Raw genomic sequence first — 17,392 nt, 5'->3', positions numbered from 1 at the left:
CCGGAACTGGAACTGGCATAATTACTCCAGCCAACTCTAGATCTGAAACACAATTCAGAAATGCTTGAGCTTTCACTGGATTTACTGGGACATGGGAAAGAAAAAATCTCTTTGCAGGAGGTCTCATCTTGAAACCAATTCTGTACCCTTCTGAAACAATGTTCTGAATCCAAAGATTGTGAACAGAATTGATCCAAATTTCTTTGAAAAAACGTAACCTGCCCCCTACCAGCTGAACTGGAATGAGGGCCGTACCTTCATGTGAACTTAGAAGCAGGCTTTGCCTTTCTAGCAGGCTTGGATTTATTCCAGACTGGAGATGGTTTCCAAACTGAAACTGCTCCTGAGGACGAAGGATCAGGCTTTTGTTCTTTGTTGAAACGAAAGGAACGAAAACGATTGTTAGCCCTGTTTTTACCTTTAGACTTTTTATCCTGTGGTAAAAAAGTTCCTTTCCCACCAGTAACAGTTGAAATAATAGAATCCAACTGAGAACCAAATCATTTGTTTCCCTGGAAAGAAATGGAAAGTAGAGTTGATTTAGAAGCCATATCAGCATTCCAGGTCTTAAGCCATAAAGCTCTTCTGGCTAAGATAGCCAGAGACATAAACCTAACATCAACTCTAATAATATCAAAAATGGCATCACAGATGAAATTATTAGCATGCTGGAGAAGAATAATAATATCATGAGAATCACGATTTGTTACTTGTTGCGCTAGAGTTTCCAACCAAAAAGTTGAAGCTGCAGCAACATCAGCCAATGATATAGCAGGTCTAAGAAGATTACCTGAACATAGATAAGCTTTTCTTAGAAAAGATTCAATTTTTCTATCTAAAGGATCCTTAAACGAGGTACCATCTGACGTAGGAATGGTAGTACGTTTAGCAAGGGTAGAAATAGCCCCATCAACTTTAGGGATTTTGTCCCAAAATTCTAACCTGTCAGGCGGAACAGGATATAATTGCTTAAAACGTTTAGAAGGAGTAAATGAATTACCCAATTTATCCCATTCCTTAGAAATTACTGCAGAAATAGCATTAGGAACAGGAAAGACTTCTGGAATAACCGCAGGAGCTTTAAAAACCTTATCCAAACGTATAGAATTAGTATCAAGAGGACTAGAATCCTCTATTTCTAAAGCAATTAGTACTTCTTTAAGTAAAGAGCGAATAAATTCCATCTTAAATAAATATGAAGATTTATCAGCATCAATCTCTGAGATAGAATCCTCTGAACCAGAAGAGTCCAAAGAATCAGAATGATGGTGTTCATTTAAAAATTCATCTGTAGAGAGAGAAGATTTAAAAGACTTTTTACCTTTACTAGAAGGAGAAATAACAGACAAAGCCTTCTTTATGGATTCAGAAACAAAATCTCTTATGTTATCAGGAACATTCTGCACCTTAGATGTTGAGGGAACTGCAACAGGCAATGGTACATCACTAAAGGAAATATTATCTGCTTTAACAAGTTTGTCATGACAATTATTACAAACAACAGCTGGAGGAATAGCTACCAAAAGTTTACAGCAGATACACTTAGCTTTGGTAGATCCAGCAGGCAGTGGTTTTCCTGTAGTATCTTCTGGCTCAGATGCAACGTGAGACATCTTGCAATATGTAAGAGAAAAAACAACATATAAAGCAAAATAGATCAAATTCCTTATAAGACAGTTTCAGGAATGGGAAAAAAATGCCAAACATCAAGCTTCTAGCAACCAGAAGCAAATGAAAAATGAGACTGAAATAATGTGGAGACAAAAGCGACGCCCATATTTTTTGGCGCCAAATAAGACGCCCACATTATTTGGCGCCTAAATGCTTTTGGCGCCAAAAATGACGCCACATCCGGAACGCCGACATTTTTGGCGCAAAATAACGTCAAAAATGACGCAACTTCCGGCGACACGTATGACGCCGGAAACGAAAAAGAATTTTTGCGCCAAAAAAGTCAGCGCCAAGAATGACGCAATAAAATGAAGCATTTTCAGCCCCCGCGAGCCTAACAGCCCACAGGGAAAAAAGTCAAATTTTTGAGGTAAGAAAAAATATGATAATTTAAAGCATAATCCCAAATATGAAACTGACTGTCTGGAAATAAGGAAAGTTGAACATTCTGAGTCAAGGCAAATAAATGTTTGAATACATATATTTAGAACTTTATAAATAAAGTGCCCAACCATAGCTTAGAGTGTCACAGAAAATAAGACTTACTTACCCCAGGACACTCATCTACATGTTTGTAGAAAGCCAAACCAGTACTGAAACGAGAATCAGTAGAGGAAATGGTAAATATAAGAGTATATCGTCGATCTGAAAAGGGAGGTAAGAGATGAATCTCTACGACCGATAACAGAGAACCTTATGAAATAGATCCCGTAGAAGGAGATCACTGCATTCAATAGGCAATACTCTCTTCACATCCCTCTGACATTCACTGCACGCTGAGAGGAAAACCGGGCTCCAACTTGCTGCGGAGCGCATATCAACGTAGAATCTAGCACAAACTTACTTCACCACCTCCCTTGGAGGCAAAGTTTGTAAAACTGATTTGTGGGTGTGGTGAGGGGTGTATTTATAGGCATTTTAAGGTTTGGGAAACTTTGCCCCTCCTGGTAGGAATGTATATCCCATACGTCACTAGCTCATGGACTCTTGTTAATTACATGAAAGAAATATAGTATATGTAACCGATGTTACAATACGGTACCCTCAAATATATAGTATATGTAACCGATGTTGCAATACGGTACCATCAAATATATAGTATATGTAACCGATGTTACAATATGGTACCCTCAAATATATAGTATATGTGACCGATGTTACAATATGGTACCATTAAATATATAGTATATGTAACGGATGTTACAATACGGTACCATCAAATATATAGTATATGTAACCAATGTTACAATACGGTACCATCAAATATATAGTATATGTAACCAATGTTGCAATACAGTAACATACATCAAATATATAGTATATGTAACCGATGTTACAATACGGTTCCATCAAATATATAGTATATGTAACCGATGTTACAATACGGTACCCTCAAATATATAGTATATGTAACCGATGTTACAATACGGTACCCTCAAATATATAGTATATGTAACCGATGTTACAATACGGTACCATCAAATATATAGTATATGTAACCGATGTTACAATACGGTACCCTCAAATATATAGTATATGTAACCGATGTTACAATACGGTACCATCAAATATATAGTATATGTAACCGATGTTACAATATGGTATCCTCAAATATATAGTATATGTAACCAATGTTACAATATGGTACCAACAAACATATAGTATATGTAACTGATGTTACAATACGGTACCATCAAATATATAGTATATGTAACCGATGTTGCAAATGCAATACGGTACCCTCAAATATATAGTATATGTAACCGATGTTGCAATACGGTACCATCAAATATATAGTATATGTAACCGATGTTACAATACGGTACCATCAAATATATAGTATATGTAACCGATGTTACAATACGGTACCCTCAAATATATAGTATATGTAACCGATGTTACAATATGGTATCCTCAAATATATAGTATATGTAACCAATGTTACAATATGGTACCAACAAACATATAGTATATGTAACTGATGTTACAATACGGTACCATCAAATATATAGTATATGTAACCGATGTTACAATACGGTACCATCAAATATATAGTATATGTAACCGATGTTACAATATGGTATCCTCAAATATATAGTATATGTAACCAATGTTACAATATGGTACCAACAAACATATAGTATATGTAACTGATGTTACAATACGGTACCATCAAATATATAGTATATGTAACCGATGTTGCAAATGCAATACGGTACCCTCAAATATATAGTATATGTAACCGATGTTGCAATACGGTACCATCAAATATATAGTATATGTAACCGATGTTACAATACGGTACCATCAAATATATAGTATATGTAACCGATGTTACAATATGGTACCCTCAAATATATAGTATATGTAACCAATGTTACAATATGGTACCCTCAAATATATAGTATATGTAACCGATGTTACAATACGGTACCATCAAATATATAGTATATGTAACCGATGTTACAATACGGTACCCTCAAATATATAGTATATGTAACCGATGTTACAATACGGTACCCTCAAATATATAGTATATGTAACCGATGTTACAATACGGTACCCTCAAATATATTGTATATGTAACCGATGTTACAATACAGTACCATCAAATATATAGTATATGTAACCGATGTTACAATACGGTACCATAAAATATATAGTATATGTAACCGATGTTACAATACAGTACCATCAAATATATAGTATATGTAACCGATGTTACAATACAGTACCATCAAATATATAGTATATGTAACCGATGTTACAATACAGTACCATCAAATATATAGTATATGTAACCGATGTTACAATACGGTACCCTCAAATATATAGTATATGTAACCGATGTTACAATACGGTACCATCAAATATATAGTATATGTAACCGATGTTACAATACGGTACCCTCAAATATATAGTATATGTAACCGATGTTACAATACAGTACCATCAAATATATAGTATATGTAACCGATGTTACAATACAGTACCCTCAAATATATTGTATATGTAACCGATGTTACAATACGGTACCCTCAAATATATAGTATATGTAACCGATGTTACAATACGGTACCCTCAAATATATAGTATATTTAACCAATGTTACAATATGGTACCATAAAAACATAATTTATGCTTACCTGATAAATTTATTTCTCTTGTAGTGTATTCAGTCCACGGGTCATCCATTACTTATGGAATATATTCTCTTCCCAACAGGAAATTGCAAGAGGATCACCCAAGCAGAGCTGCTACATAGCTCCTCCCCTCACATGTCATATTCAGTCATTCGACCAAAACAAGCCGAGAAAGGAGGAACCATAGGGTGCAGTGGTGACTGAAGTATTAATTAAAATTTAGATCTGCCTTAAAAAGACAGGGAGGGCCGTGGACTGAACACACTACAAGAGAAATAAATTTATCAGGTAAGCATAAATTATGTTTTCTCTTGTTAAGTGTATTCAGTCCACGGGTCATCCATTACTTATGGGATACCAATACCAAAGCTAAGTACACGGATGATGGGAGGGACAAGGCAGGCACTTAAACGGAAGGAACCACTGCCTGTAGAACCTTTCTCCCAAAAACAGCCTCCGAAGAAGCAAAAGTGTCAAATTTGTAAAATTTTGAAAAAGTGTGAAGCGAAGACCAAGTTGCAGCCTTGCAAATCTGTTCAACAGAGGCCTCATTCTTAAAGGCCCAGGTGGAAGCCACAGCTCTAGTGGAATGAGCTGTAATTCTTTCAGGGGGCTGCTGTCCAGCAGTCTCATAGGCTAAACGTATTCTGCTACGAAGCCAAAAAGAGAGAGAGGTTGCCGAAGCTTTTTGACCTCTCCTCTGTCCAGAGTAAACGACAAACAGGGAAGAAGTTTGACGAAAATCTTTAGTTGCCTGTAAATAGAATTTCAGGGCACGGACTACGTCCAGATTATGCAAAAGTCGTTCCTTCCTTGAAGAAGGATTAGGACATAATGACGGAACAACAATCTCCTGATTGATATTCCTGTTAGAGACTACCTTAGGTAAAAACCCAGGTTTAGTACGCAGAACTACCTTGTCTGAATGGAAAATCAGATAAGGAGAATCACAGTGTAAGGCAGACAATTCCGAGACTCTTCGAGCCGAGGAAATAGCCATCAAAAATAGAACTCTCCAAGATAAAAGTTTAATATCAACGGAATGAAGGGGTTCAAACGGAACTCCTTGAAGAACTTTAAGAACCAAGTTTAAGCTCCACGGAGGAGCAACAGCTTTAAATACAGGCTTAATTCTAGCTAAAGCTTGACAAAAGGCCTGGACGTCTGGAACTTCTGCCAGACGCTTGTGCAAAAGAATAGACAGAGCAGAAATCTGTCCCTTTAAAGAACTAGCTGATAAGTCTTTTTCCAAGCCCTCTTGGAGAAAAGACAATATCCTCGGAATCCTAACCTTACTCCACGAGTAACTCTTGGATTCGCACCAATACAGGTATTTACGCAATATCTTATGGTAGATTTTTCTGGTAACAGGCTTTCGTGCCTGTATCAAAGTATCAATAACTGACTCGGAGAAGCCACACTTTGATAGGATCAAGCGTTCAATCTCCATGCAGTCAGCCTCAGAGAAATTAGATTTGGATGATTGAAGGGACCTTGTATTAGAAGGTCTTTCCTCAAAGGTAGAGTCCATCGAGGACAGGACGACATGACCACTAGGTCTGCATACCAGGTCCTGCGTGGCCACGCAGGCGCTATCAGAATCACCGATGCTCTCTCCTGTTTGATCTTGGCAATCAGTCGAGGGAGCAGAGGAAACGGTGGAAACACATAAGCCATGTTGAAAAAACAAGGAGCTGCTAGAGCATCTATCAGCTTCGCTCCCGGGTCCCTGGACCTGGAACCGTAAAGAGGAAGTTTGGCGTTCTGGCGAGACGCCATGAGATCCAGTTCTGGTTTGCCCCAACGATGGACCAGTTGAGCAAATACCTCCGGATGGAGTTCCCACTCCCCCGGATGAAAAGTCTGACGACTTAGAAAGTCCGCCTCCCAGTTCTCCACTCCTGGGATGTGGATCGCTGACAAGTGGCAAGAATGAGACTCTGCCCAGCGAATTATCTTTGAGACTTCCAACATCGCTAGGGAGCTCTTGGTTCCCCCTTGATGGTTGATATAAGCCACAGTCGTGATGTTGTCCGACTGAAATCTGATGAACCTCAGTGTTGCTAGCTGAGGCCAAGCTAGAAGAGCGTTGAAAATTGCCCTTAGCTCCAGAATATTTATTGGGAGGAGTTTCTCCTCCTGAGTCCAGGATCCCTGAGCCTTCAGGGAATTCCAGACTGCGCCCCAGCCTAGGAGGCTGGCATCTGTTGTTACAATCGTCCAATCTGGCCTGCGAAAGGTCATGCCCCTGAACAGATGGACCCGAGATAACCACCAGAGAAGAGAATCTCTGGTCTCTTGATCCAGATTTAGTAGAGGGGACAAATCTGAGTAATCCCCATTCCACTGACTTAGCATGCATAATTGCAGCGGTCTGAGATGCAGGCGCGCAAATGGCACTATGTTCATTGCCGCTACCATTAAACCGATTACTTCCATGCACTGAGCCACTGGCGGGCGTGGAATGGAATGATGGACCCGGCAAGCATTTAAGAGCTTTGATAACCTGGCCTCCGTCAGGTAAATTTTCATTTTTACAGAATCTATCAGAGTCCCTAGGAAGGAGACTATTGTGAGTGGTGATAGAGAACTCTTTTCCACGTTCACCTTCCACCCATGCGACCTTAGAAATGCCAGAACTATCTCTGTATGAGACTTGGCAATTTGCAAGCTTGTCGCCTGTATCAGGATGTCGTCTAGATACGGAGCCACCGCTATGCCTCGCGGTCTTAGAACCGCCAGAAGAGAGCCCAGCACCTTTGTAAAGATTCTCGGGGCCGTAGCCAACCCGAAGGTAAGAGCTACAAACTGGTAATGCCTGTCTAGGAAGGCAAATCTTAGGAACCGATGATGATCTTTGTGAATCGGTATGTGAAGGTAGGCATCCTTTAAATCCACCGTGGTCATGTACTGACCCTTTTGGATCATGGGTAGGATAGTCCAAATAGTTTCCATTTTGAATGATGGAACTCTTAGGAATTTGTTTAAAATCTTTAGGTCCAAAATTGGCCTGAAGGTACCCTCTTTCTTGGGAATCACGAACAGATTTGAATAAAATCCCTGTCCTTGTTCCGTCCGCGGAACTGGGTGGATCACTCCCATTACTAGGAGGTCTTGTACGCAACATAGGAATGCCTCTTTCTTTATTTGGTTTTCTGATAACCTTGAAAGATGAAATCTCCCTTGTGGAGGAGAAGCTTTGAAGTCCAGAAGATATCCCTGAGATATGATCTCCAACCCCCAGGGATCCTGGACATCTCTTGCCCACGCCTGGGCGAAGAGAGAAAGTCTGCCCCCCACTAGATCCGTTTCCGGATAGGGGGCCATCCCTTCATGCTGTCTTAGGGGCAGTAGCAGGTTTTCTGGCCTGCTTGCCCTTGTTCCAGGACTGGTTAGTTTTCCAGGCCTGTCTGTAACGAGCAACGGTTCCTTCCTGTTTTGGGGCGGAGGAAGTTGACGTTGCTCCTGCCTTGAAGTTTCGAAAGGCACGAAAATTAGACTGTTTGGCCTTTGATTTGGCCTTGTCCTGAGGAAGGGTATGACCCTTACCTCCCGTAATGTCAGCGATAATTTCTTTCAAGCCGGGCCCGAATAAGGTTTGCCCCTTGAAAGGAATATTAAGTAATTAGATTTAGAAGTCACATCAGCTGACCAGGATTTAAGCCATAACGCTCTGCGCGCTTGAATGGCAAAACCGGAATTCTTAGCCTTTAGTTTAGTTAGATGAACAATGGCATCAGAAACAAATGCATTAGCTAGCTTAAGTGCTTTAAGCTTGTCCATAATTTCATCCAATGGAGCAGAGTGAATGGCCTCTTCTAGAGACTCAAACCAAAATGCCGCAGCAGCAGTGACAGGCGCAATGCATGCAAGGGGCTGTAAGATAAAACCTTGTTGAACAAACATTTTCTTAAGGTAACCCTCCAATTTTTTATCCATTGGATCCGAAAAAGCACAACTATCTTCCACCGGGATAGTGGTACGCTTAGCTAAAGTAGAAACTGCTCCCTCCACCTTAGGGACCGTCTGCCATAAGTCCCGTGTAGTGGCATCTATTGGAAACATTTTTCTAAATATAGGAGGTGGGGAAAAGGGCACACCAGGTCTATCCCACTCCTTGCTAATAATTTCTGTAAGCCTTTTAGGTATAGGAAAAACGTCGGTACACACCGGTACTGCATAGTATCTATCCAGCCTACATAATTTCTCTGGAATCGCAACTGTGTTACAGTCATTCAGAGCCGCTAAAACCTCCCCTAGCAATACACTGAGGTTCTCAAGCTTAAATTTAAAATTAGAGATCTCTGAATCCGGTTTCCCTGGATCAGATCCGTCACCTACAGAATGAAGCTCTCCGTCCTCATGTTCTGCAAACTGTGACGCAGTATCGGACATGGCTCTTGTAGCACCAGCGCGCTCTATTCTTACCCTAGAGCAATCGCGCTTGCCTCTTAATTCTGGCAATTTAGATAATACTTCTGTCAGGGTATTATTCATAATATTAGCCATGTCTTGTAAGGTGATTTGTATGGCCGTCCCTGATGCACTTGGCGCCACAATATCACGCGCCTCCTGAGCGGGAGGCGAAGGTACTGACACGTGAGGAGAGTTAGTCGGCATAACTTCCCCCTCGTTGTCTGGTGATAATTCCTTTATAGATAAAGACTGACCTTTATTATTTAAATTGAAATCAATACATTTAGTACACATGTTTCTGTGGGGCTCCACAGTGGCCTTTAAACATAGTGAACAAACAGATTCATCTGTGTCAGACATGTTTAAACATACTAGCAATAAGACTAGCAGACTTGGAAAACACTGTAAATAATTTTACAAGTAATAAAGAAAAACGCTACTGTGCCTTTAAGAAGCACAGAAAACTGTCATAGAAAACGCAGGCAGATTCTTCTTCCAAATACTGCCTGAGAATAAACAACACACTCCGGTGTCATTTTAAAATAACAAACTTTTGATTGAAGAAATAAACTAAGTATAAAAACACCACAGACCTCTCACAACGTCCTATCTATTAAGTTGCAAGAGAATGACTGAATATGACATGTGAGGGGAGGAGCTATATAGCAGCTCTGCTTGGGTGATCCTCTTGCAATTTCCTGTTGGGAAGAGAATATATTTCATAAGTAATGGATGACCCGTGGACTGAATACACTTAACAAGAGAAATATATAGTATATGTGACCGATGTTACAATACGGTACCATAAAATATATAGTATATGTAACCGATGTTACAATACGGTACCATAAAATATATAGTATATGTAACCGATGTTACAATACGGTACCATAAAATATATAGTATATGTAACCGATGTTACAATACGGTACCATAAAATATATAGTATATGTAACCGATGTTACAATACGGTACCATACATCAAATATATAGTATATGTAACCGATGTTACAATACGGTACCATAAAATATATAGTATATGTAACCGATGTTACAATACGGTACCATAAAATATATAGTATATGTAACCGATGTTACAATACGGTACCATACATCAAATATATAGTATATGTAACCGATGTTACAATACGGTACCATAAAATATATAGTATATGTGACCGATGTTACAATACGGTACCATAAAATATATAGTATATGTAACCGATGTTACAATACGGTACCATAAAATATATAGTATATGTAACCGATGTTACAATACGGTACCATAAAATATATAGTATATGTAACCGATGTTACAATACGGTACCATAAAATATATAGTATATGTAACCGATGTTACAATACGGTACCATAAAATATATAGTATATGTAACCGATGTTACAATACGGTACCATAAAATATATAGTATATGTAACCGATGTTACAATACAGTACCCTCAAATATATTGTATATGTAACCGATGTTACAATACGGTACCATAAAATATATAGTATATGTAACCGATGTTACAATACGGTACCATACATCAAATATATAGTATATGTAACCGATGTTACAATACGGTACCATAAAATATATAGTATATGTAACCGATGTTACAATACGGTACCATAAAATATATAGTATATGTAACCGATGTTACAATACGGTACCATACATCAAATATATAGTATATGTAACCGATGTTACAATACGGTACCATAAAATATATAGTATATGTGACCGATGTTACAATACGGTACCATAAAATATATAGTATATGTAACCGATGTTACAATACGGTACCATAAAATATATAGTATATGTAACCGATGTTACAATACGGTACCATACATCAAATATATAGTATATGTAACCGATGTTACAATACGGTACCATAAAATATATAGTATATGTGACCGATGTTACAATACAGTACCATAAAATATATAGTATATGTAACCGATGTTACAATACGGTACCATCAAATATATAGTATATGTAACCGATGTTACAATACGGTACCATAAAATATATAGTATATGTAACCGATGTTACAATACGGTACCATAAAATATATAGTATATGTAACCGATGTTACAATACGGTACCATCAAATATATAGTATATGTAACCGATGTTACAATACGGTACCATCAAATATATAGTATATGTAACCGATGTTACAATACGGTACCATACATCAAATATATAGTATATGTAACCGATGTTACAATACGGTACCATAAAATATATAGTATATGTAACCGATGTTACAATACGGTACCATAAAATATATAGTATATGTAACCGATGTTACAATACGGTACCATACATCAAATATATAGTATATGTAACCGATGTTACAATACGGTACCATAAAATATATAGTATATGTAACCGATGTTACAATACGGTACCATACATCAAATATATAGTATATGTAACCGATGTTACAATACGTTACCATAAAATATATAGTATATGTAACCGATGTTACAATACGGTACCATACATCAAATATATAGTATATGTAACCGATGTTACAATACGGTACCATAAAATATATAGTATATCTAACCGATGTTACAATACGGTACCATAATATATATAGTATATGTAACCGATGTTACAATATGGTACCATAAAATATAAAAACAAGAATACTTTAATAAAAATGGACAAACATCAGAGGCGGAGCCTCATAACGCGCTGTTTGTCTAATAGTCTGGCTAGACTTCGGAGAGTTACAAATTACATTTGTGGATCTCCAGTTTTCTACAAGTATCTGTTTTTAGGTTTTATTTTACTATATTGTAACATTTTTTACATATACTATATATTTTATTAATTATATCTTATTTTATTGAACAATATTGTTTGAGCGCTTTCTATTGTTTTTATTGTTATTTAGTACTATTTTTGTGTATTTTCTAGAAGACTAGCAGCTGTCAGTTACATATTTTTCTTGTGGTATTGCTGCTACTTATTGTTTTACGTGTTTTAAGATAGATAGATAGATAGATAGATAGATAGATAGATAGATAGATAGATAGATAGATAGATAGAGAGAGAGATATTTGTGCTCCACTCGTAATACCAGCGCACGCAATTGTGCACTGGTATCTGAAGTTGCCCGCAATGCGAACGCAAACTCGCATTCGCATTGCATGGAAGCTTTGTGCTTAAAGGGATACTAAACCCAAATATTTTTTTTCATGATTCAGATTTTAAGCAAGTTAATTTATTCCTATTATAAATTTTTATTTGTTCTCTTGCTATCTTTATTCAAAAAAGCAGGAATGTAAACAAGCCGGCCTATTTTTGGTTCAGCACCTCAGTAGCGCTTGCTGATTTGTTTGCAACACTTAGCTACCAATCAGCAAGAGCTACCCAGGTGCTGAACCAAAAATGGGCTGGCTCTTAAGTTTACATTCCGGCTTTTTTAAATAAAGACACCAAGAGAATCAAGAAAATTGATAATAGGAGTAAATTAGAAAGTTGCTTTAAATTGCATGCTCTATTTAAACCATGAAAGAAAAAAATTTGGGTTTAGTATCCTTTTAATAGAGCATGCTTCCCTAGGCTCCGAAAAGAGCCTTGTTCTCATGCTGTGAGACACGGCTTGAGAACTAGCGCAGAGAAGGTGGTAAGTAGCGCAGAGAAGGTGGTAAGTAGCGCAGCGATGGGGGTAAGTAGCGCAGCAAAGGGTGTAAGTAGTGCAGCAAGGGGGGTAAGTAGCGCAGCAAGGGGGGTAAGTAGCGCAGCGATGGGGGTAAGTAGTGCAGCAAGGGGGGTAAGTAGCGCAGCAAGGGGGGTAAGTAGCGCAGCAAAGGGGGTAAGTAGCGCAGCAAAGGGGGTAAGTAGCGCAGCGATGGGGGTAAGTAGCGCAGCAAAGGGGGTAAGTAGCGCAGCAAAGGGGGTAAGTAGCACAGCGATGGGGGTAAGTAGCACAGCGATGGGGGTAAGTAGCACAGCGATGGGGGAAGTAGCGCAGTGATGGGGATAAGTAGCACAGCGATGGGGGTAAGTAACACAGCGATGGGGGTAAGCAGCACAGCAAAGGGGGTAAGTAGCGCAGCGATGGGGGTAAGTAGCGCAGTGATGGGCAGCAAAGGGGGTAAGGAGCGCAGCGATGGGGGTAAGTAGCGCAGCAAAGGGGGTAAGTAGCGCAGAGATGGGGGTAAGTAGCGCAGCAAAGGGGGTAAGTAGCGCAGCAAAGGGGGTAAGTAGCGCAGCGATGGCCGGCAGATTTAAATATATATGTATGTAGATGACTTTTGTAATGCAGCACTTAATAACTGTTGATATCTACTGTTCATTTACAGAGAAAGATTTTAATGACCCTTTACATTTTGGATCAAACCATTTGGATTTTTTTAATACCTAAATGATGCTTCAATTAAATTCTACGTATTCTGGATTTTTTTTCTCACCTTCATGTACGACTCCTGTTTTAGCTGCCGGAGAATTCTGCACCAACTGCTTTACGAAAACTCCCTCATCATTCTTATCTAGCGTTAAACCCATAGATCCGCTTCCCTTCCAGTTGGGGAGCAAAAGCTCCCGTGTTTCTTCATCCTCCTTCTCCATCTGAAATAAAAACAAATTCATGTTAGTTTTAAAGTGGTAGCCACACCATCACAACCCCCTTGCAAGATAAAGACAATGTGAATTTGTGGTCCAACTGCGTGTGGGTTAAGCCACTGCAGCCGGACGGGCAGATTTGGTGGCGCATGGAAAAGTGTCATGAAAACCTCATGATTTTAAGACGTTCATGTTTGCTATTTACAACTTTTTTAACACAGATCAGAAATCTACCTAAAAAGTCAAACTTTTGGGGTGATGGATTTTTATTACGTTTGTTTTCCGGGTGCAATTCAGTTTTTTTCTCAACAGTGATCTTTATGGGCCAAAATGTCAACACTAAGGGCCCAATGACATAAACCTCATCAGATCAGAAGTGGTTTCTCGCACCAAAAGGGGCCGTCCCTGCGAGTGGCGAGTTGTGTCCTATATAAAGTAATGACACTCCCTGGAAAGGGACATTTTGTTCTGTAGAGGGAAGTTATCAGTGAGCAGGGGGGGCACTTTAAAAAATAAATCCTGCAGCCAATATAAATCCCTTTACACTATATTTTCATATGCACGTTTTTTTTCTATTAGGGTTATAAGTATTTTCAGTAAAACTTGCCACCTTTTAGTTGGTGAGAAAAGACTGAGATTTGTAGTGCGAGAATCTTTACAGAATTACACTGGGATTATAGAGATAGTTATGATTTGTATTTTGTACTTTTAAATATGAATTTATTGTTTTCTGGGGGCATCAGCGAACTTAAATGATGATTTATACTGTGCATAGTTAATACAAATTTATTCCTGTGTAATTTATGTACACATTTTACGTTTTTGATAAAATACGATTTCTGGTGAACAGTTTCGTTATGATTTTTGATGCACCTTAACAATACAATGGGGCTGAATTATCAAATGTCTGTTGGACCTTATCCGACAGTGCGGATCAGGTCCGACAGACATCGCTGAATGCGGAGAGCAATACGCTCTCCGTATTCAGCATTGCACCAGCAGCTCTTGTGAGCAGCTGGTGCAACACCGCCCCCTGCAGACTGGCGGCCAATTGGCCGTCAGCAGGGGGTGTCAATCAACCCGATCGTACTCGAACGGGTTGATTTCCGGCGATTCCTGTCCACCTCATCAGAGCAGGCGGACAGGTTATGGAACAGCGGTCTTTAAACTCTGCTCCATAACTTGTGTTTCTGGCGAGTCTAACACGGCCCATTCGGAGCTCGATAAATGGACCTCTATGTTTCCATTCATATTTTTGTGTGAATGGTTCAAATATTTGTTTTGTATGATGTTTAAAATACGACTTTTATTGTGCACTTTTCATACGGAACGGCAGTATACGCCCCTTAGCGAGACAACCTGTATTCAGAGTAAAATTCCACCCGGGAAATAGGCGCATTCTTTAATAATCTCGCCAGCCCAGAGACCTTTAGATCAGCGAGCCCTAAGAAAGAGAAGCCAGTGACTTCTGTCATTACACGCCCTGGGGTCACAAAGAAGTAACCCTGGTAACCCTGTATTAGATACAAACAGGAGTGCCTTAATATAGCACATCACAAGGGTATGACTTCAGTAGAGACTTTAATCACCAGTAAATACAGTAGATTTTTCTCTGCTAAATTTCAAAATGATATCTATTTCGGTTCCCCCCGTACCATGCTGCTCCCGAGCATACCTAGGTATGCTTTTCAACAAAGGATTTCAAGAAATCAAAATACATTTGATATCTCCAATAATGGAATCATTTACAAGATAAAAGCAAAGTAATAATAATTATCAAGTAGCTGTGAGTTTTATACAAATAAATTATAATTCATTTGAATGGGTTAAAAGGGCTTAAATGGGACATGAAACCAATATTTTTCTTTCATGATTTGGATAGAACATACAATTATAAAAAACTTTACAATTTACTTCTTTTATCTAATTTGCATCATTCTCTTTGTATCCTTTGTCGAAGGAGCAGCTATACACTACTGGTTAGTTTCTTCATGTTTGAACTAGTTTTCTATTTATCTATGTTTGTGCAAACAAGGCTGTGTGGAATCCCTTTAAGTTAATATATATTTAGATTAATAATTTCAAATGTGAAACAAAAATTAAAACAATTTCTTCATCCTCAGAAGTTCTTTTTTTTCTTCTAATTTTAAAAGAAATTAAAACATTTTCAATGGCCCATACAATTATGTCAGACTTTCTCTGTATTGTGAGTTTTTTTCTGATCCTGCTATGACAGCATTTGGGCAGCAGGGGGGGCAAGGGAACACTTTGCGTCTACATTACACTGCAGGAGATGTATGCAAGTTGGATGTAAAATGGTGGCGTGTGAGGTTTTTTAAGAAACCACAAGCTTTTTCTTTCTAACAGGGTGTGGGAACTCAGTAAACATATAATCTATACTAGATCACAGATAGTTTTGCATAGCAGATATCTCTCCAGGCTCCAGTGACTGCGCTGGCTTGCAGTCAGCAATATAAACATACACAAGTGCAACTCTCAAGTTGTACCACGACTCATGCTGTGATAGGATCAGCTATATAACTTGTAGTAGCCGAATACATCAATGAGACACATCTGTCACTGACATTTACAAACCCAGAATACAAGTGCAGCACTAAATATTGCTTGCATGCAAATGATATTATTGCTTCACTTTGTAATGCCAGCCCACGATAATGTGCGCTGGTATTACAAGTTTATCACAATGTGAACGTGAGCTCACATTCGCATTGCGAGGGAGCCTCGTTCTGGTGCCCTCACACTGAGTGAAAGAGAGACAGGAGATAGATAGATGATTCATCAATGATAAATGATAGCTATAGTTATATAGATGACAGAAGATGGATACATAGATAGATAGATAGATAGATAGATAGATAGATAGATAGATAGATAGATAGATAAATAAAGTTATATAGATGATTCATCGATGATAAATGATAGCTATAGTTATATAGATGACAGAAGATGGATACATAGATAGATAGATAGATAGATAGATAGATAGATAGATAGATAGATAGATAGATAAATAAAGTTATATAGATGATTCATCGATGATAAATGATAGCTATAGTTATATAGATGACAGAAGATGGATACATAGATAGATAGATAGATAGATAGATAGATAGATAGATAGATAAATAAAGTTATATAGATGATTCATCGATGATAAATGATAGCTATAGTTATATAGATGACAGAAGATGGATACATAGATAGATTAGATAGATAGATAGACAGATAAAGTTATATAGATGATTCATCGACAACAAACGATAGCTATAGTTATATAGATGACAGAAGATGGATACATAGATAGATTAGATAGATAGACAGATAAATAAAGTTATATAGATGATTCATCGATGATAAATGATAGCTATAGTTATATAGATGACAGAAGGTGGATACATAGATAGATAAAGTTATATAGATGATTCATCGATGACAAATGATAGCTATAGTTATATAGATGACAGAAGATGGATACATAGATAGATAGATAGATAGATAGATAGATAGATAGATAGATAAATAAAGTTATATAGATGATTCATCGATGACAAA

General features: G+C 38.2%; 1 protein-coding gene across 1 annotated transcript in view; it reads right to left on the bottom strand.

Moving 5' to 3' along the window:
• LOC128643821 (neuroblast differentiation-associated protein AHNAK) overlaps nt 1-17,392 on the bottom strand; it is a 121,891-nt gene that overhangs the window by 46,229 nt on the left and 58,270 nt on the right. The window contains exon 3 of the mRNA XM_053696640.1: nt 13,669-13,825. Coding sequence (XP_053552615.1) covers nt 13,669-13,825 — 157 coding nt within the window. The remainder of the gene's footprint in view (nt 1-13,668; nt 13,826-17,392) is intronic.

Source organism: Bombina bombina, unplaced genomic scaffold (genome assembly GCF_027579735.1).
Source record: "Bombina bombina isolate aBomBom1 unplaced genomic scaffold, aBomBom1.pri scaffold_517, whole genome shotgun sequence".
NCBI lineage: Eukaryota > Metazoa > Chordata > Amphibia > Anura > Bombinatoridae > Bombina > Bombina bombina.
This window is presented reverse-complemented; position numbering and strand designations above follow the sequence as displayed.